This window comes from Lissotriton vulgaris, chromosome 2_1, assembly GCF_964263255.1.
Source record: "Lissotriton vulgaris chromosome 2_1, aLisVul1.2, whole genome shotgun sequence".
Lineage (NCBI taxonomy): Eukaryota > Metazoa > Chordata > Amphibia > Caudata > Salamandridae > Lissotriton > Lissotriton vulgaris.
In genome coordinates this window covers 710615512-710638398 of record NC_141687.1, presented here as the reverse complement: position 1 = coordinate 710638398, position 22887 = coordinate 710615512, and the positions used below count along the sequence as shown (strand labels likewise).

The 22887-nt window shown below is 44.3% G+C and overlaps 1 protein-coding gene across 5 annotated transcripts in view; it reads right to left on the bottom strand.

The window, feature by feature from the left end:
* The window catches only part of SBF2 (SET binding factor 2), a 2158806-nt gene that overhangs the window by 1256482 nt on the left and 879437 nt on the right, over positions 1-22887 (bottom strand). For all 5 annotated transcript variants that reach the window (XM_086955965.1, XM_086955960.1, XM_086955962.1 and 2 more), the window contains exons 9-10: positions 17114-17227; positions 6638-6715 (exon numbers count right to left, since the gene is read on the bottom strand). In XM_086955965.1, the coding sequence (XP_086812091.1) occupies positions 6638-6715; positions 17114-17227 (192 nt within the window). The remainder of the gene's footprint in view (positions 1-6637; positions 6716-17113; positions 17228-22887) is intronic.

The window sequence follows — 22887 nt, the reverse complement described above, 5'->3', positions numbered from 1 at the left end:
TGTGCATCCTGGCACGCCGGTGCACCGCCATAATTAGCCTGGGGCGCCACGAACAAATGCACACAGTTAGGGAGCCACTGTACGGTTGCAGAAAATTTCAGATAGGTTGCATCAGTAAGTTGAGGCTCTTCTGTGGAAGTTCACCTTCAAAGGCCACGGCCCCCTTCCACACTTTTCTCCATCTTGAATGAGTGACAATTTAGTGTAAATACATTTGTCCGCTGCACCTGCTGCAGAATGAGCACTCCTGGCAGACACAGCTTCTGTTCCCACCAAGCCTGTCACTGCTGTAGAGAGAAGGAGTAATTAAATCACCATTTCTGTGGGAGACAATTTCATCCCTGGTTTATACACAGCACCCCACAAATTAAACTTATATTAGCCTATAAATAAAGGAGGTAATGCAGCACATCTGAACCTTTGACCTTATAAGCAACCCTAGGCAGAGCACTTCGCTCCGCCCACGTAGTGTTGCCTTCTACGCGATTCGCAAAGTAGGCGTAGTAGGCAACACTGCACACACCCGTGGACGGAGCGAAGTTGCCCGCCACCCGCCTCCCTCCCGCCCTCTTCTACACCCCTAATTTGGATTTTTAATAGGTTAAAAGGTAAAGAAAAGCACTTCCCTTTTATGCGGCTTCCCAGGGCTTCATCTTCTTCTTTGCGCCGACTTCATCCAACCAAATGCGCATGCGTGGGCGGCCGCGCACGCGCATTTCTTGCGAGAAATGCGCATGCGCGGGCGCCCGCGAATGCGCATTTGGTTTGGATGAAGAAGATGGAGCCCTGGGACGCCGCATAAAAGGTAGGTGTTTTTCTTTACTTTTTAACCTATTAAAAATTCAAATTAGGGGTGTAAAAGAGGGCGGGAGGGAGGCGGGCGGCGCGTAGTGGGGCTACGCGACGCGCGTGGGTGGACTTAGGATCATGCCCACTTCACGAAGCTTCGCATAGCCCCACTACGCACACTACACCCACGGTTACTTATAAGGATGAAAGTATGACTCATGCAGATGTGCGAAACGGTGATCTCCAGATTTCAGCAGTAGATGATTAACCCACAGACCTACACTGCAAGCCTTTGTCTTAACTTTCTACCATTTTCTGGTTCTCTTTAGTTCTGTGGCGTTGCAATTGTACAAAAGTAGGATCTACTTCTTATGGTTACCCCCACATTTTGCTTGATGTTACACTGTTTTTGACTAATCTGACTGGGATCATACTAATCAGGACACCAGTCTATCTGCTTTCTCCTTTAAAAGGTTTTGCCATGTACTTAAGTACACTCCAGATTGGATACTGGGGTACCCTTGTCAGTCCCAATTATATAGTACACATGTACCCAGGGCATAGGTACCCCAGAGGCATCCCATGGGCTGAAGCATGTATTATACCACCGATGAGAGGCCATTTAAAATGGAACTACAGGCCTGCCAGTGCAGCCTGTGCAAGCTGGTGCTTGTACCACTTACGAAAGATATAGGGTTCCTAAATCTATAGGTCACTACACTTAAAAACGATCAGTCACCCCTCTAGCAGGCCTTAACAATCCTGAAGACAGTGTGCTGTGTTTTACCTGAGAGGGTACACCCGCATGAGCAGTATACCTCTACAGCCTTTGGAGACCAATCTCCTGGGTTGTCGGTGACTCAGCCAGACATATAGGTAGAGGTGCATTTATATGCTTGCGTAAAATGCCATCATGAAAGCAACTGCAACAAAGCATGTCTTGTTTGGTATCAAACACCTTGGAATCATACCTCTACACCGGCAACCGGTGTGGAAGGTATAGGTATGATTCCACCATTCTGAAGTAAGCTTCGTGGGGTCTCTGGTCTTCTCTGTACCAGCCTTCTCGATCCGGCCAGCACAAAATGATTGCTGCAAACCAGAGTCCCATTTCTGCCCTCCTGTTGCTTAGCCAAGCTCAAGCAGGGGAAGGCAGAACAATAGGCATCCTGTCACAGGGAGGTGTTATCACCTCTCAGACATGATGTAGTGTATTGGGGCTGGGTGGGTGCACTTCCAAAGTGACTGAACGTCTGCACGAGGGGCGCATTTGGTATCCCTGTGCATAGTCCAGTTCAAACCAGTCCTGGGAGCCGTTGGCTCGTGCTCTGGCGGGAAACTGAACAAAGGAAAGGGGAATATTCTCCACACTGTCCTGACCCTCCCCTGGGAGGATCTCCTGAATCTGTCCAACCCTCTTCTGTGGGTACAAAAGGGCTTACCTAGCTGTAGGTCCCTAGATTCGACGTGGACAAGATTCTGAACGGGAACCCACTGACCTTTGACCGTCCGGACTTCGACTGAGCCCGACTTTGTCTCCCTCTCCGTCCAAAGCATCGTCTGTGCCCATGAACCATACAGGCTCAGTGCTGGACCTGTGGAGCATCAAGGACAACTGAAGTTATTTCCCATGGGGTAAAGGAATCACTCCCCTGCATTTGCAGGCACCGTAACGCAACTGACCAGTTTGCTGAACCTGAGTTCCTGTGGACTCCGAAGGCTCCAGCAACACAGCAGGTGGGTTCCTATGTTCCTTGAGGTCGAGCTGCTGCCCTCAAACCAAGTGAGGCCAGTATCCCTCGTGTGGACCGCAAAATCCAAACCCCTGTGCACCACTTACTTTTGCAAGTGCATATGCTTGTTGGCGTTTCCCGAACAAGTGCATTGGGCTTCGAAAGCCCTAACCGTTGCACACATTTCGTACAAAGGACTTTGGCCTCCTCACACTCTGTGCCCTGCAAGCTGTTACTCTGTGAAACTGCTAGAGGTCCCCTTGCGACTCCTGTACCTCAAGCCTGTGGATCCATTGGACGGACAGCACTGCTTTTCTTGGGCTCCCCTGGTTGCTCCAGGCCAGCCCTAACTCCCTTTGATGTGGTGGGTGAGGCTCCTGGTCCTTGCTGGGCCAGACCCTAACCTTACTCGACCTTCTTTGTGGGTTGCCGCTACCAAGGCTTGTTGGTGCTCCCGCTGGACACCGACCCATCGGCGCTCGACATCCTCCGGGAGACAGCTCATATCAGGCTCTTGGTCATCCTGGACTTCTCCTGGTCCCTTGAACTGTAGAGTCATGGTCTCCATCATGACACCTAAAGCATCGGACATCGGTGGGCATTGCCTACCGAGCCCCTGGTCACTCTTAAGTGACCCAGACTCTGTCCCCTCTGCTTTCAGGTACCCTTCACCAAGAATCCACCTTTGGATTCCAACAGACACTTGTCTTCTTTAACGCAGTGGCATTTCCTTGGAGTCCTCCATTGAGATCGACTGAGGTTTCTAACACCACTTCAGCCCTTTACACCCAGCTTCCCTGGAATAGGTAACTCTAGTACTGTGGTATCCAAGGGTGGGGTGGCTCTCCAACCTCCTCTGATCCAAAGGGCTTCCTTGTAATCCACTGGAAAGGGTTGTAAACTTTAAAACTGCAACCGCGACTCTCCCATTGAATTGTACGTAGCACGCGGTTGTGTTCTCACACTGTACCCATCCTCCATGGGGTCCCTCCTTACTCACCTTGGGTGGTTCCTTGGGGTCCCAGTGATTCTACAACCTCTAGACATCATCTTGACTCGAGTCGTGGTTCTTATACCATTATTTTAGTATAAGGTTTGATCTTTCCCTGGAGCCCACTGTGTATTAGTGCTACTTACGATTGTTTCTGTGCTATAGTATTGTGTGCTTTGTGTTCAACTGCGTGTAGCAGATACTGTGAGGTATTAAAATGTGTTATAATAATAAATACATATTTTTATAACTACTGTGTCATTCTCCTTTCATTTAATCAATACAATAAGGTTACATTCTGGTAAAAAAAAGCTGCTTAACATTCCTTCAAGACTAAGCCTGAAGGCTGCTCTCCAGAGCTACCACTTGAATAGCTTTCTAAGGTTATCTTTGACCTCTTAAATCACCATATGGACTGTTTCAACTGGTACAAGGTGCCCACTTTAATTAGTGGACAGCATATTTCAGGCCAACTTCTCACAGCAATAGAATGCCATTTTAAAGGATAGTGGCATAATAAACTTTATCGCTCCCAGCAAAAGTGATAAAAAATCTATTTTTATATAGCACTTGATACCTCGCTTTGCCGCACTGCCCATCTTAGCCGTAACTGCTACCGTTAGCGCTACCCAACCAAATAATATAATAATGTGCATTTCATTTATCTACCTCTGAAGGATGAATTGTTTTGGGTGCACTGAAGCACTTTAAAGGGGGAAGAGCAGGTCTTGTCTCTTGTTGCCATCACACACCCCAAAGGATGTCATGCTCCATCATTGGGCGTTTTGCTCCTCGTCGGGCCGGCGCTGCAGTGCCCTATGGGACTCCTGAAGGTTCACTTTGGCAGAGATCTTTTAAGAGAACAGCCGTATGGATGAATGCGGGTGTGTGGAGTGGGTCCTATGTGCACAGTGAAGGTGTGTGTGTATAATGAAATGGCTAAGGGATACCAGAAGGAATCTTTTATTATGTTGGTCCCCTTGCCATGCTAAAAAAACAAAAGGTTGGGACAGTTGATCTGCTATTACACGTGACCCAAGAGTCTCAGGTGCTGAGAGGCGAGATAACACGAAAACACCTGTGAAGATAAGGGATTACCGACGCTCAGGCCCATGGAGTAATTCTCCATGTGACTCTTAGGTCACGTCAGGAGCAGATCAACTGACTATTTATAGCTAAGCTGTAGTTTTTCACAGCACGAGCCTGCTTCTTTTACAACGGGGGCTAGTATCCCCCCAACACTTGTATACCACACTACACTATTTATTACTGGTCCTGCGGAAGCGCCAAGGATCGCTATGATCATCTAGGTGCGAAACATGTCGACCTGACCGTTCGAGTTACATGGGGTACATTATTGCCCATAGCTGTAACTCACAACCTTTTGGTTTTTTAGCATGGCAAGGGGAACAACACAATAAAAGATTCCCTCTGGTATCCCTTAGCCATTTTTACTATACACACACACCTTCACTGTACACATAGGACCCACTCCACACACCCGCCACATCCATATAGCTGTTTTCTTAAAAGATCTCGGCCTAAGTGACCTTTTGGGGTATCCGTAGGGCATTGCAGTGCCGGCCCGACGAGGAGCAAAACGCCCAACGATGAAGCATGACATCCTTCGGGGTTTGTGAGGCCAACAAGAGACAAGACCTGCTCTTCCCCCTGTAAAGTGGGTCCGAGACCTAGGTTTATCCTTCTTCCTTTTTCCGACTCTCCTCTCTTCCTCGCATATAGATGTACGGGTGACTTTTTAGCACCCACATCGACGGAACAGTGACCGTCTTTTTGGTCTGGATAGTGGAGCACGGACACTGGACCATAATTAGCTCCTGGTCCCTACTCTCCTTTTTGATATTGCCTTGTGTCATGGCCAATTGCAGCTCTTTGGTGCAGCATTTTGCTCGCTGGATGTGCATGGGCTCAGACTTCTGTACATGTCCTATGCATGCATTTTGTTCAAGTGCTCGTCTCAAAGCCGTTGCTGCTTGCAACACATCGTTGAGTGAGATTTCTGTTTTTATCTCTGGCTGAGGCACAAGCATCCTTTGTTGTGGTCCCAATATTCATCCTCCGGGTTTGCTGTAGGAATGTGTATGCCTCAGATTGCTTGCACTCCTTGCTGCTGTCTTGTAAGCCTATTAATATGTTCCCATGGTGCGTTATATGTGTTTGAATGAACTAAACACAAATTGTGTTTAAATTAAAACAATTTTGTTTTGAACTGGCATCATGGAAACTTTACTTATCTACTCATCCAAATATGGGTGTTCGGTTTGCTTGTGCATCTATGATTAATATAGCCATAGGCTTCATCCCAATTATTTTCAGGGACACAAATTAAAGTATTGCATCCCCTCACCCACCAAAAAAAGTAAAATAAAGGGAGCCACACCGCAAAAAAAGAATGGCTATTGGGCTGCCACTACCTAATAGCCCAACATGGCGAAGTGCTCTTTCGCCAACGTAGAAATGAACTCTAAACTGAACAGGGTTGGCGGAGGCAGCACCAGCCTTGTGCTTTGTGCTTTTATAACCCATTACATTTTATCAGCTGGCCACTGTTTGCCTCACCTCTGGCTTTTTTCAGACATGTTCACCTGCGAGAACGTGAAAATCAACACATAGTTATATGAAATACATACTGGTGGAAAATGAGCAAGCAAAACAAACATAACATTTAACAACGTTTCTGAAACCACGAATGTTGCATATTTTATGGAACTGACACTTTGTTCCTGTAAGTTTTGCCGATCCCTAGCAACGGTGTGTGTTCTGCACGTTTTACCCCTTGATATTTCTTTACAGACCGGTCACAACAGTGTGCCTGTGTACATGACTTCCTGATATTTTACGCACTGATAAAACTTATTTTTGTCATGAAAGGATGTCAGATAACACGTTCGGTACTAAAATAAAGTCAAAATCCTCCTTGAAATCAAAAATAAGCGGCGCTTCCGCTCCACAAAGAGGAAAGGGCATCGGAGGGGAAGGCTGCAGTAGCCAGACAACAGGGGTCCAGCAGGCTAGACACTGCATCTGGTGTTTGTGCAGAGGAGAATCAACCTCGCACGTGTTAGGAAGCCCAACAGATAAAATGAAGAGATAAGAGCCTTACCAGCATTTTGGAGTGTGATAAAGATGAACGCGTCGGAGGGAAGGCATAATCTGCCACTTCCAAATCAGGATGTATGACCTACAAACAAAAGAAATATGCGTTTCCATGATTAAAAGAAACTCAACTTGTGCCTGCGCAGGGCGCATCTTTTAGTGGGCGTCATCAGAATAGTAGAGTGGCAACAAGAATGACAACAGAAAAGTCAAAGGAACTTAAGAAACCATACTCAGTGCTTTAAATGGGTAGGTACTGTCCGGGACTGAGTACCTGCACTTCTTCATTTGAAAAAGGAAAGTACCTGCACTTCTCAGCACTGTTGCAATAAATTCAATAGGAGAGTACCTGCGCTTCTCAGGAGCAAGCAGGTAGTTTGATTAACGAGTACCTGCACTTTTATATTTCTATTTAAAGCGCTACCCACACCTCTCAACTTACTTTCATTTGTAGGACCTCACACCAGCGTCGGCTCCTCCGTTATGGCGGAGGAGAGTTGCCCTGTCTGCTGCCAGCGCAGCAGGCACAAACATTTATAATATGGTATATAAAAAACATTTTATCATGTGTGCCTGGCTCACGCTGCTACAGCACGAGGGCAGGGGGCGGGCTGATAGTGCAATTGCACTATTAAGTCAGCACCCCGCCAGTGTGCATGACAGATTGGCCTGCTCTCTACAGCCGGCCAATTTGTCATGCACACTTCAAAGCCTGCAATCCCAGTGCTGAAAAAACAGCAGAAGGATTGCAGCTGCAGGCCCTCAGCCTCAAAATAAGCACTGGGTTAGCCTGCTGAAAACAATCCGATTTTTTGAATTTGCGTGGCACAAGGGAGTAAGTCTCTCCCTTTTTTGCCTGAGAGTGCCAGAAGAAGAGAGAGATGATAACCGGGCTCTGTGCCAGCAACATACTTCTGGTGAGTTTTTTGGGCATTGCGCCCCACCAGATGTTAAAGTTGTCAGCCGCTCCTGGGAACATCTTCACCCTCCAAACAGATGAAATCCTGCACATAAACTTCAAAGGGAAACACCTCAGCCACAAACTTTAATCAGCATCAGAAAGAATGTTTCTCTCCATTCATTTTAGTGGCCTCATCCTCCTCAAGCCATTGACATCACCCTTCTATGATAAACCAGGATGAAACAGGAGGTCAAATCTACTTGCACCACCAATCCGCTTCTCAATGGAAAATTTATGTCTGATATTACTTGTATAAGGCTGTCTTTCACGCAGGAGCGTGGCTAAGGTAAATAGCTGTGCTACCCAAGACTACGTGGTGAGGGCTCCCTGACACAAGGGAGTCCTCCTCTATGTTAACACTGCAGGCTTGTGAGATGACACCAAAAGGCCAGAAGGCCTTACTCTCGCCCATTATTCAGAAATACTCCTACATAAGGGAGGCAACATCAGCTAACATGTAGAGGTGGCTCCTCAATGATAAGGAGATATGAAGTGAAAAATATAATCTGAGAACAAGAACCTCCATTATGAATTTTCCACAGAAAACAGTTCTTTGGAGACAGATGTAAATTCAGAGGTCAGAGTGTAAAAGGAAAGCAGTGGAACTGTGAACAATACACTGGGAAGGGTGTAAATGTGGTGGGGATGAGGTAAATATGTTTGGAGGATTTAAGAGGGTGTGTGGAAAACCAGGAGAGAGAAGCAGTTATGGGATCAGGGGAAGAGTAGTAGGAGTGACTGATGCAGAAAAACCTGCTCTGCAGTAGCAAATTGTAGTTGACGTAAATCCCAGAACAGCAGCAGTAGATCTCAAACAATTAGTTTAAAAAACAGTGTCTAGTACAGTTGTAAAATAAAACAATGTTTGCTTTAACTGCAAAAATAACAGCACCAGAATTGTGAAAATGTTTGCAAAAAGGCGCAAAATAATTTAATAGTACAAGTGAAAGAACCTGAACTCAGTGTTATTCCTTAACTTTTAATTTTGACCTCAGTTTTAGGTATTTTTCTACATCTAAATGACTGCAGGCTGGAACACATAGGCTACTGCACTGGTTTACTATAGAGGAATTCAAACAGCACTGAGCATTCAGTAAGTCTAAAGAGGCAGGTTTCTGTAAATTGACCTGAATCCTTGACGAGTCCCCTGCCTGAATCAAATGAATATTAACAACAAGGGGTGGTGAGGGACAGAGTCTCTGAATTAAGCAGAAAGCTCTCACCCAGTCAAGAGATCAGGGCTAGATCCAACACCGTTTTTTAGCTCACTGCACCATCCCAGTTTCAGAACCTGGCTGTATGCAAATTAGTCTGTTCCTGTCCCAGTGCATGATGGGAACAGGGCAAACCAAACTACAAAAGCCAATTCTTACACTGGGAAGGAAACAAGCTCCCGGGGACCGGTTTCTGGCATTACAGCCGTCTTCGGCCCGTTTTGCTTGAATCCTGATGGTGCAATGAGCAAGGGTCTCACATCTGAGAATACCCTTCCACGCTTGTGGTGGACAAAAATATTAACAAGGGGTGGTGAGGGACAGAGTCTCTGAATTAAGCAGAAAGCTCTCACCCAGTCAAGAGATCAGGGCTAGATCCAACACCGTTTTTTAGCTCACTGCACCATCCCAGTTTCAGAACCTGGCTGTATGCAAATTAGTCTGTTCCTGTCCCAGTGCATGATGGGAACAGGGCAAACCAAACTACAAAAGCCAATTCTTACACTGGGAAGGAAACAAGCTCCCGGGGACCGGTTTCTGGCATTACAGCCGTCTTCGGCCCGGTTTGCTTGAATCCTGATGGTGCAATGAGCAAGGGTCTCACATCTGAGAATACCCTTCCACGCTTGTGGTGGACAAAAATATTAACAACAAGGGGTGGTGAGGGACAGAGTCTCTGAATTAAGCAGAAAGCTCTCACCCAGTCAAGAGATCAGGGCTAGATCCAACACCGTTTTTTAGCTCACTGCACCATCCCAGTTTCAGAACCTGGCTGTATGCAAATTAGTCTGTTCCTGTCCCAGTGCATGATGGGAACAGGGCAAACCAAACTACAAAAGCCAATTCTTACACTGGGAAGGAAACAAGCTCCCGGGGACCGGTTTCTGGCATTACAGCCGTCTTCGGCCCGGTTTGCTTGAATCCCGATGGTGCAATGAGCAAGGGTCACTCTGTTCATCACCACCCCCTTTTTGTAAATCGTTTTTGGCCACTATAGGTGTGGCAGGGTATACTCAGACATGAGTCCCTTTCTCACTGCTCCATCAGGATTCTACACAAAGGAAGAGTGTGAGTAGCAAAGATCCACTATTTCTGAGTAGGGCTCCCTTTTGATGGCTCCTTTGGAAAGTAAAACTCACACTGCTTGCAATAGAATGGACTGATGTTCCTTTGAGATTTTGTCCTATGTGAGGTGAACAATTGGCAGAACAGAAAGAAAGGGTAGGGCGTAGCGATGCAGAACAATTTGAAAGACCCATCTGTTGACGTGATGGAGAGGAAACCTTGGATTCTGATTCCCACTGGGTTACTGACTACCACTAATGGCAAGATGAAGTGACTTGGTTGCTGTTGCCAATGGGGATAGTGACTGGGGAGAATGATGCCCTTGTAGGCCTGCACGTTGCCTGCCAGATCAACATCACTGGGCTTAAAAGGACTGGGATGATTGCAGCAGTGGCTTGGGAGGCTGCTGTTCGCTACTTGCTAGCCCACTAGAGCTGCCTCAAGATTTCCTAAATTGCTCAGGAAATTGCAGGAGTCAAGACAGAGGCGGAGTTCTCTTACCCTGTTTTCTTTGAAATATTACAAGGCTGAATCCAATTTTCGCAGAGCAGGCGCCAACTATCTAAAGGCATATGCATGATAGAGGCCTCTATGTCTCCAGAAAATCCTGTGGAATGTATCCATGGATGGCATTGGAGCAGCTCATTGGTGGCCAAATGCCATTTCAACACGATCAGTAGTATCAAGGCAAGCACAATTGGGGTTTACCTTGCTGGTTAAATCCTGAACAACTAGTTTCTCCTGAGTTGGATGTTTAGTGAGGAAATCAGGGTCGCCAGTCACTACTTTGTAATGTCTGGCCACTGGCCTATTCAACGGTGAGCAAGAACAAGGCTTTGACCAGGTGTCCATTAAGAGGTCAGTGAGGGCATTAAAAATGTGGCTGGCCCAGGCTGTAAGAGTTCCTTAAGGACATTTGGCTTAATCTCAATGGAGCTGCCCATCAGATTTTCACTGGAAGAGATAAACTCTCTTCCACTGGAGGTCTAAAAAGAATCACAAGAAGAACATCATCGCTGGTTGGTGGCAAGCTTTGGACACAATCGGAGCTAAAAAAGATAATGGAGCCTATGATAACACACCTGCCTTAGTAGAGGTACAGGATCTGAGTCGGGAGGAAATCAGTTCGGAGTCGGATATTGGAACCAGCACCAGATCCTCCTCCGGTGACATTGGTACGGCGTCAATGAGGGAGGGACCAACTTAGGGCATGCAGCTGGAGTAAACGTCTGCACTGGAGCTGGTACGAACATGGTAATCTGACTGAAGACTACTGCGGATCCTTAGGGCCCTAAGGCGTGCCAGAGGGAGCCAGAAGAATGTGAAATATCTTCAGCATAGTCTTCTTAAAGGCATCAACTTGCTGCAGTGTTGCCAATGGTCTGGAAAATTCTGGGCACATCGGGACAAACTGAAGAATCAGCTCCACAACAAACATCTGCAAAGACACTGTCTTACATTCTCTTTCAATGGAGAGTGGCGGGATGTAGATGAGTCCTACTTCGCCTTCTCGTGCTTGCATTTGGATTTAAACTAACTAGAGGACTCCAACCACAAAGTTTACCTCTTGCCTGAGTGACCTCAAGATCGGTAGTATGTCTGAACCTTCGACTTAGCGCAGGAGTTTGCGATGTCCGCTATTTCTTCTTGCGTTCGGCAATGGACAGCTTCACTTCATTCATGGATCACCTTAATGTACATGAGGGCACATTTCCTGCACAACTTTAAGTTGTGTTCATGCCCAAATACACGAGAAGCAGCGGATTCAGGTCAGTGACCAACAATTGTTTCCTAAAATAGCATGGTTTGAAACTTGTAGTCTTAGGAGGGGGACATCTCCCCTTAGCACACGAAGTTTCTCTTTGAGGAGACATTTGAAGACTGACTGAATTGGAAGCAAATCTCCAGATCTACATCGGAAGCCACAGAAAGAAAGGTACTGATGACAGTACGCAGGTGTGGCACCTATACTTATATGTAGTTCCTCTCCGCCATTTCTGGGGCGTTGTGAGGCAACAGGGAGCCTCCTGGTGCCACCTAACGGTGCATAGGAGCATTACCAGCAAAGGCTTTCCGGAGGATCCAGTCTGGCAACCTGGGGAGTATTTTAAGATGAGAAATCTGTAGTTAGAAGTATCCATCAAAACACTTATTTGCATTGAGTGATGCTCTGGCCATCATTTCTGTGATCCCCTACCGCCACGTATAACAGGTTGTTATGTAGCCTACATAGATTACGTTTAATAGATTTAACTGAAAGAATTCCTGATGGAGCCTGGTGTGGGACACTGGTGTTGGCCTATTCTGACAAAACACTGGTATGGACCTTGGCCTCTGCATTTAGTAAAGTTATTGGGTGATATGATGAGCAGTCATCTGCTCTCTTCCCTTTCTTATTTATCCAGCCTATGGATACTACTCTCAAACCTTTTGGCAATATGTCTTCCTGGATGGCTTCCAACAGTAAACCCATTATGGGTTAGGTGACTGTATGTATCAATCCATTATAGAATTTTATAGTATGGCCTGTGGCTTCAGTTAATGTTCCAAATTGAAGTTGGGCGACTGATTAGAAGTCATTTGAAGAAATCCAACATTCGAGATTTGCTATTTAAAATTAATTACATTGATTTGGCAGCCAAATGTAGTGCTAGTTAAGATACAGTGTACTTACCGTAAGCCCATATAACCGCTACCCGAAACGAAGCATGTATTATTGTATTCTTAATACAATACTTTCACATTAAAAATACCACATTTAACCCTTTTCACTTTAGATCACAGTTAGGAATTTCTGTTATTCTGTTACCTATTTGCAGCATTCAGAAATCACTGGATTTTTATTTGCTGCTCACCGTTGTTATGATTTGAGAAACCATAAAGAGTTGAAACTGTGCACAAGTGTACACATTATTTTCACTAACTGCACTATATGACATCTTATTTGGTCATTGAAACTGTCAAATAACAAAAACCACTTGTCCTTGAAACTGTACTTTAGAATTCACTCTGGCGAGAGCGCTGGCGTGCGCCTGAACTTCTAAAATGTTTAAAACTGAAATCTCAAACTTTCTTTTAACAAGTACATCCCGTACTGGTTTAGCTGTAACTGTTTACAATTTGCACGGGTTTACCTTAATTGCTGCCCGCTCCGGTACATCCCGGCTGAGTGCCGTTGTGTGGAGGACGTGGCTGACCTTACGTAGAGCATCATTTCCGGGGAGGGAGGCTGAACAGGAACTTCCCGCCCGCTCCACTATTAAGACCCATGTGTCTCCGGCCACGCAGCGGACGCGCGCAGCGGGCGCACCGCTGGCATGCCAAAGGCAAGCCCGTCCGCGCCCGACAGGGCCCAGGGGCCAGGACCCCTGGTCCTGTTGAGCCACAAAAGAGATTTAGGTGCACAGCTGAGGAGCTACGTACACTATCAATGCCCATTGATAAATCATGTAAACATAACATTAATATAGAATGTAAAGAGTTGAAATGTGAGTGTTGTAACATGACTCTAAGGTCTGAGAAGAACAATAAAGATAAGCTGCAGTTAGCATTACTAAATTGTAGGTCATTAGCGAAACACAAATATGAGATACAGGACCTACTAAGGGAAAGATCACTGGACGCTCTAATCCTGACTGAGGCCTGGCTTAATGAGAGCTCCACCCCAGACGTTCTGGATGCAATCCCCAATGAATATATGTTAGTAAGGCAGGATCGGGAAGGACAAACAGGAGGGGGCATTGCCATTATTTTTAAATCCTCAATGAAGTGTGAAATTCAACAAGCCATCCTTGAAAAATGTGAGGCATTCCTCTTTTCTCTATCGGCGACAGTAGATAAGACTTTATCCGGCTTTCTAATCTACCGCCCACCAGGCCCGGGGTCACAGAGGCGAGCCTGGAAGAGAAAGCAGTGCAACCTGCCCTCTGACATAAAAACTTTTTGGTGCTAGGTGATATGAATATACATTTTGATAACCAGCAGAACCAAGAAGCATCCACTCTCCGCAACGACCTACTGACTCTGAACCTAGTACAAAGAGTAGAATCACAAACGCACCACATTCTAGATCCTATTTTTTCCAACTTTGAGGATATAGAGGTCGAAACACCATGGCCAAATCCCTGGTCGGATCATTATCTAGTCCAGTTTTCTGTGCCTACCCACAGGTAGAGGGTAGAACAACCAACTAGGGAAATTACTAATAGGAAGTGCAAGAATTTCAACTCCAATTCATTCAAACAGGCTCTGATGGAGAAAAAGCCCTTCTTAGATAAAGATGTCAATTTAGCCAACAATCAATTGGAAGCCTGGATTACAGAGGTATTAGATAAAACAGCACCGCGGAGTACCAGGACCCCAAAAAGACAAAATACAACAGCACATTGGTTTAATGACAAACTAAGGATAGCCAAAAAAAAATACAAAAAGCTTGAGAGAGTCTGGAGGAAGGAATATAGCAGTGAGGCTAAAGAAAACTATAAAAAATAATTAAAACAATATCACTCCTTAATTAAGAAATCCAGATGTAAATTTTACACTGAAAGAATAGAAGAGGCTAGCAATGCCCAGAAAGAAATGTTTGCAATACTGAAGTCCCTAAGAACACAGGAAAATAGGAGTGACACAGCTGCCTATGAAGAGAGCTGTAATAAGGTGGCTGAATTCTTCTCAGATAAAGTAGAAAAAATCTATGACACCTTCCCGATAGAAGCACGGTAAGGAACCAGAATAACATGTGATAGCCAAACAAATTTTGCTGAGTTAACTCTGCATGAATTTAAGATCCAGGAACTAGAAAAAATTACTACTATAGCAAAGGGGATAAAATCTGTATCCCCTTTAGACCCAGCTCTACCTAAGATAATAATACAGGGAGTAAATGTAATTATGCCTTATATTTCTGAGCTTGTCTCACGCTCCTTCCAAAATGGTGTGGTTCCCACAAAATGGTAACAGGCCATTGTGAAACCACTCAAAAAGAAGCCATCATTGGAGCACACAGTAATGGAAAATCTACGCCCTATATCACTGCTACCGTTTGTGGCCAAAGTTTCAGAAAAAGCTACGAATAAACAACTGATAGACCACATCAACAAAAACGACCTATTGCATCCTTCCCAATCAGGTTTCAGAGTGGCCCACTCCGCGGAGTCAGCATTACTCATAGCCACAGAAACACTGAGGAAATATGCAGATGAAGGACAAACGGCTGCACTGATTCTACTAGATCTCAGTGCAGCGTTTGACACTATCTCCCATAAGCTGCTCCTTCAAAGATTGGAGGAGTGTGGTATAAGGCGTTGAGCTGGTTGACATCACTTCTCTCCACGCGGAGCTTCAAAGTAGCGCAACAAACATATTTATCTAAGAAGATTCCCTTGACCCGAGGGGTCCCGCAGGGCTCAATCTTGAGCCCCACCTTGTTTCCCATTTATTTGGGCCCATTAGCGGAGCGAGTTGAGTATAGGGTGTCCATTGTCTTCTCTGCAGATGATACGCAACTAATTGTGATATTAGCACAAGACAAGGACCAAGCAGCTACCTGGTTCTCCGAATGTTTAGTAGAGTTGGCAGACTGGATGTCTAACCACTGCCTCAAGCTAAACGGGAGCAAAACTGAAGTAATGGCGGTAGGCAGGGTGCGATCCATATGGCCATCCGCGTGGTGGCCTGAAATACTAGGCCAATTGCCTTCCCCCAAAACAGAAGAAAAAAACCTCGGAACACAGCTTGTTCCGGGCTGACTTTTGAAAGTCAGATTCGGAAGGTAGCAGGTAAATGCTACGGGAACATGAAAATCGTGAGGAAGGTCCTGGAATTATTACCACCAAATGCCCGGAAAACCATGGTACATGCAGTAATAACTTCCCAATAACGTAACAGGAATGTGCTATATCTTGGTGCTACTAAAAAGGGACTTGCGAAATTACAGAGAGTACAGAATGCTATGGCACGTATGGTACTGGGCCTTCCGAGAAGAGCAAATACGAAGAAGGCCCTGACAGCATTACACTGGCTGCCAGTAGAAAGTCGAATCGCATTCAAGACAATGTGCCACTATCACCGTATTCTATTGAAGAAATGCCCTAGATACCTACAACCGTTAATAACCCAATATACCCCAGGACGGAGTCTTAGATCTATGGGTAAGGCATTGGTGATCATACCGAGAATATTTAGAGCAAGAATGGGAGCACGCTCTTTCAGGTACTGTGCAGCCAAAATGTGGAACAGCCTACTGTTAGATCTAAGAATAGAACCAAGCGAAAGTAGTTTTCGAAAACAGCTGAAAACATTGCTGGCAAACTGCATAGGGCTACTGTCAGCTAGTTCTGCACAACGTAGCATTACAGGCGGATGCCGCAGCCTCCCCCCAGACCATGCATCTCAGCGCGGGGACACACCGATGGGCACAGGCGACAGGCGCTCTACAAATGAATAAAATAAAGAAATTAGGCTCAGCTAATAACTAGATTTGAGTTGCTCTTACACCTATGTTAATTAGTTAATAGAAATTGTTTAATGTATAAAATCAACCCAAGAGCCAATAGCTCAAGTAAACAATTGTCTGAGAGAAGTAAAAATAAAAGCATATTTTCACAAATTTCGGACCTATTTCATCTGCGCTGACCTTGGTAATTTCTGAGTGTGGCGAGGATGGATGGCCTACTAAAGGGACGTTTTGGGATAGAACGTACACAAAGCCCAAGTACGTTTTTGCATACAAAATAATACGGTGACAATGCATACATTTGCAAAGCTGCACAAAGAGTATGTCAAGTAGATGGCGCATACGAATGGAAATGACTTTTGGATACCTGATAATTATCTTTATTGGTTGCTCTTGGATCACAGTTTGGAGTATGAATGTTGTGATAGAGTGTATGTACAATGGTTTTGCTTATATTTGTAAAATACAAATACTCGATTGAATTGCATCTAATCAGTTTGCTTTCTGATGACGCCTTACTGTTGGGGGCCAGTTGAGAAAACCTGAAAACCTACTGCACATAAGTAGCATTTTTATTATTAAGTCTGATGCTTTTAGTTTCTAGTGCACTTTTTCAATATTTGGTTGAAAATACTTCAGTTAACATCTATACAAAATAGGACATTACTCATCTCTTATGAAATTGAACATATTATACAGGTTTATTATAGCAATAAACACGAATGTCACCCAATCACACTTCGTATACTTAGCATCAGGAAGAGAACAGCACTATGATTATTGACGTACAAGTGAAAGAGCTGTTTGCGTCTGATGAAGAAGGGGTTCCGGGAGGTTAGACAGGTGTATGCATTCCGGTATTTTAACGGTGCCTCCATCCAAGTCTGCAATAATAACATCTAACTGAAAAAGACAAATCAAATAAATCATTAAATGAATGAACATTATGGAACAAAATTGACAAGTAGTACATGCTTTGTCGAAAACCACATTGCTTATTTTCATCATGGTAAACAAAAAGCTAGAAAAAAAAACTGTTTGTCCATTTATGCATTGCTTGTATGGAGACATAATGCTAAACGCAAGCATAGTAAAATCATTCCCACTGTGCAATGAAATACAAACAGATGTTTTAAGCTTAGCATTTTAAATCCGGCCATTCAGGACATATGAGGTCCTAAGTGACCAAGATTGACCCCAGTACTAACTGCTAAAAAATCTCTTCTGAATGAGATGTTCTTGTAAACAAATGTATTTCAATTAAAGACAAACAGTTCTACAATATAAAAGAAAAGCACAGATTAACATACAGAAATTCAGTTATACGTGGCATGTGTAATCGTATAAAATCTAACGGAGGACCGTCATAGAATTTGGGAGAAAATCCCTTTTTCATTACCATTTTTGTTGACTGGTATTGTTGGTATTTCAACTCCGCACACTAGGGGACTGCTGTCCAGTGCCTAGAGTATGAGCTCTGACCACTAAATAGATCGTAAAAAATGACTAATCCTTTCATGGAATATTCAACATTCCAACAGACTATAGTAAATGGTGCGGAAAAATACACTAATGGCATGGAAAGCTAAATGTCACCTGTGGATTGCAGCACGTGTTGCGCCATTCACTAGAATGACAAAGAAAACATGGGCTACTTGTGTAATTCTGACTGCCACAGCTTCTAAAAGAGAAGGCAATTAATCAAAAATTAAAAAAAATTACAGAAAAGAACCCTACATTTAAAAATGATATAAATCAGCCCTAAGTAGGCTTTGTAGCCCACAAAGTATGGGGTCTAGTAATACATGCTGGTATTTAGTGTTGGCACATACCTGGAGTGACTATCGTCCAAAAGCTATTTTCACTGTAAGGGGATATAGCTGATCTGTGAATAATACTATTTCTGCTACCTCACATTTGGGATAAGCTACATGAACGATTCAACCACGGTTTAAAATATTATTAAAATCCAATTCATTGGTGAAGTCATATTTTTAATAACAATTTAGAAAGAATAACTTTTTTTTTTTAAATCGACTTTGTCTCTCTAATTCTCCAGTGGGTAATTAGCATATGCATGCCCGCAACAGGCCCCTATCTTTGCTTCCCCTTACTCAGGTGTAAAATGTGCTCCAAAAGAAGAAACAATCTTTTTGGTCTCTTAGAATTAAGACTTGAAGGCGAGATATGCAACCCTCTTAGCTCAGGAAGGACAGCTCAGGAGGGTTCAGGAACATAATTAATTCTATAGGGATCAGGGTGAGTAGTGCCGTGATAATTTATATTTCAGTTTATTGGGAAACCTGGAGAAAAGAAGCCTACATTCCCTGGACCAACTGCAGCCAGTTTTGTACCAGCCCAGTGAGCAAGAGGAGCAGGTCCCAGAAATAGGGCTAGTTAATTTCCTTAAACATATCCTTGCCGGAGACACCAGAAACCTCCAGGAACAGAAGAGTTTTGTCAAGACGGATTTTACTACTAATAGTGCATTGTGTGATAGTTTGCAGCAAGGCAAACAGGATTTGTTGTACAACTGGAAAGGGTTCTACCTGGGAACATTTGGCTCACTGGTTAGAGAGTGTCAAGCAGTCAATCCCACCCACTGGCTAGTGAATCCTACAAAAGTGGCACCTCATCCACTGCTCATTAGAACACATCTAGACCTGAGGAAGAACAGAAGCCGTCTGCACTGGCTATTTGTGACTTATTTGGAGACCTGCAGGGTTGGACCGGCTCTCACTTGTACCCAGGACCTAGAAGTTGAGTCCAAGGGTCAGCTGAATGACCTCCTTTGATGCTACTGGGACACAAACTGTAAGAGTCCTTTTGTCTGGACAAGGGATTTGAACAACTGAATACAAAGGATACGAATATCGTGGTACAAGAATGTTCGGGACAAAATATCGAAGACCAAAATATTGAGAGATAAGTACATATAAAGGAAGCATAGATTTACTATTTCTAAGTCCACATCTATGATATTCAATTCAATAATCTTTATTCGGATATAAAAATAGCCATAAAAGCACAGAGCAAAGATACCAGCAGGACATGTGCATTTAAAACATTACAAAGAGAAGACAATATACTCATAACTTAAAACCATGAATACACAGGGATCTATACATTGTGCAAAACAACATAACAAATTCCTCATAAACTTCTGGTTAGGTCAGACCAATAACAAGGTATTTCATAATAAAGTACAAAACCTTTCAGGGCATCAAAGTCCAAATTCAGGTTCCTTATCAACAAAAATTTAAAAAGGAAGTGCGGTCAGATCTATTTATGAAGTGTTCATGGAGATGAGTGAGCGGAGGGCCATTTTGCGAAAACTGCTAACGCGGAAGATTACATTTTCCCTGTTAAGCTTAAAGGTGGCCCTGTAGGCTACCCTAAAGTCATTGATGGCCAGGTCCTTAAAAAAAGGAATCAACAGATGTTTGCTATATTTTTGGTAAAAGTTACAAAAAATATATAAATGTAGCATGGATTGATTGCCACGATTACCGCAAAGACAGGGTGTTTGCTCAATATTGATGTTAAAGCCTAGAGAAAAGCACAGTAGATATTTTAAGGTGGCAGCCCTAAGGATAAAGAGCAGGCTTCGGTCCCAGCGGTGGATGGTTTTTAGGAAATAGCTAGCTGGTAACTGTGAAGGGGGGCTATCAGCGTCCACCATGGATATATACTGTGCAACTTTTTATTTTGAGAGTTCATATAGGGCCTCCTGAATGATCTTTGTATTAATACCCTCCATATGACTTGGGATTAAAAAGATATGGTCAAGGTTTACAGTAGACAGGCTGGCCCCAACAGCCACCAACCACGGTATATCTCTGCCCTTGTCACATTTAAGGCAGTCAGCTATAATTTCTCTAGTTAACGTGGCTGCTGGATTCTGCCAAACTTTTAACCAAAATATAGCAGGCCAGTAACTAATGTAGTCTTCGCCATAAGACATCTTTAATTCCTTTAATTCCTTGTGACAGACAAAGGATGAGGACGAAATCGGTGCCCCCAAAATTCTCCGACAGAATCTGTTTTCTTATACCTGAATGTTGTTACAATTTGTATGGCCCCAAACTTCTGCCCCGTATGTTGCACGTGGTATGCACTATGTTTTATATATTTTCAGTAAAGATAGCCCTACCTCTGTTCTTCTAGGTTGAGGGAGGCTCAAGATAGAGTTGACAGCCTTTAAAAATGTACTCCGGCTATGCGCCATGTGAGCTGCCCAAGAACCATTATCTGAAAACACTAGACCCATGTATGGAAAAGTGTGAGTGCATAACAGGTTTGATTACATTAACAAAGTGTTTTTTGGGGCCACAACTCATTAAAAACAATTTCTTAAAATTTGTACAGAGGTCCAAGCCGCCCATAAAATCAACAAAGCCCCTGACTAAAGTGCGCAGTGCATTTGGGGTGCTGCCCATTAAGTCCGCATATAATAGGGCAGGCAGTTTGTTAGCATTAATCATCGGGACATATGTGGTCAAATATGACAGCACATTATGTAACTCATTGATGTACAAGCTAAATAGGAGTGGGACCAGTACGCACCCCTGCCTGACCCCTCTGCCAATGTCCCCTGAAACTGCCCCATCCCTGCTGATCCTCATCCTTGCCCTCAGGTCCCTGTGTAAATAAGCTAAAAAATGCACTAAAACCTCATCCAAACCATATTTTAAAAGGCATAACCATAGACGTGATCTAATAACAAAATCAAAGGCTGAGGTAAGATCCATATAGGCTAAGTTAATAGGGGAGCGCCGGGCTATTGTATATTTGCCGATGATCAAGTTAAGATTAAGGCTTTGTTCCATGGTTCCCAAATTACATCTAAAAACTAGCTGACACTTATTTATGATACTTTCCTCCTCGGCCCAAGACCTGATTTTGTTAAATAGCACCCTCCCGAGTATTTTAAGTCTGTTATCAATCAGGGAGATCGGTCTCTAGCAGTAGGGTTGGATCTGTCCCCCTTTTTAAAAATCGGCACAATAATGCTGGTCGACCAAGTGCTAGGAATTTGGGTGTTTAAGTTTTTTTTATTTAAAAAAGTTTTATATAGCGCTGACTAGACCCTGAGTTATCAGAGCGCTTTACATAAGTTTCCACAGAAATTATAAAATGACTTCAGTTACACGTTACATCAGTTACTAGAAAAACATTTCAAGAGTGTAGAAGACTAAATAAATGGAGTTTAGAAGGGTAAGTGGGTGGGGTAAAAGGGTAGGAGTTATTTATTTATATTTGAGAGACAAAGGAGGGTCTGCCCAAAGTCCGGCTGGGTAGGTGACGACCGAGGGGGAAGTCTACAGTCCATCTCCTCTTTGGCTATCAGGTAGCTCCACCGGGCATCAGCCAAACAGCTAGGTCTCAACGGGAAAACAATAAAAGAGCAAAGGCAGCGGTAGGGAAGAAAAGAGACAAATGTCAGAAATCCGGCTGAGTAGGTGACAGCCATAGCGGTGTGCCGGAGCCAATCTCCCCTATAGCTGTGGGTGCAGCTCCACTGGGAATCGGCCATGTATGCGTTTCGGGTTCCACCAGAATAGAGAGAGGAGCAGGAGGTGATCCAAAGTCAAGACTCGAGAGGGGCAGGGGGTAGGGAGGAGGGAAGTAAGGTCAGGAGAGACATCGGTCCTGGTGTTACTGGGGAGAGCCTTCCGCAACGTTCTCCAGCTGGCCACTGGGACAAAAATGATGAGAGGAGAGGTGAGAAAAGGGCAGACACCAGGTTCAGAGCTCCTCGTGGTGAAAAGTCTCCCCTAGCGGCTATCTTAAGGTCAGGCAAGGAGTGCCAACCCCTGTGGGTCCCCACATCTAGGTACTTTTCAAGGATTGCTAAGACCCTTCCAGGGGCCCTGCTATTACTGCTTTCCCCCCTCAGGGTGCCCCAGAACTCTGGTTTATGCTTAATAAGGTCAATGGAAAGCCTATCGGGGACAGGGGCCTTGTTACCTAAACTATGGTAGATGGCATCCTACACTTCAGATAGAGATATCTGAATTTGTGTAGCAGCATCAATGTCTGTGAGATCCTCACTTTGAGGCGGGGGCAGTATATACTTTGGAGAAATGAGCTTCACTAGTTATGTTGCAGCTTAGGGGAGTGAGTCTGAGGCCCATGGTTCTCATGTCTTTGACTGCTGCCCAGAAACCATTTGTGTTGTTAAGTCTAGCAGCACAAGCCAAATTCTTGTCAAAGCCATTGTTATTTCAGGATCTCATCTTTCCTCTGCTTAGTCACTTTTTCATATTGATACCTCAGTAAACTAACAAGGTTTGAATCCCTTGGTGCCGCTGCAAGGGCAACGCGGAGCTCTCTATTTGCCCGTGAGCAAGCACTATTAAACCACTTAGGGTTATGGTTGTTATTAGATGCAGGCCTTGAGATCATTAGTTTGATGCCTGCACATAAGTGGATAAAGGCGATAACTACCTCAGGATTAGGGTCAGTGGGCGACAGACAAGTATCGACAAATATCGATAGGTTATTAACCTGTTTAAAAACTCTTTAGTGTTGTCAATACCTTTCCAAATAACTCTTAAATT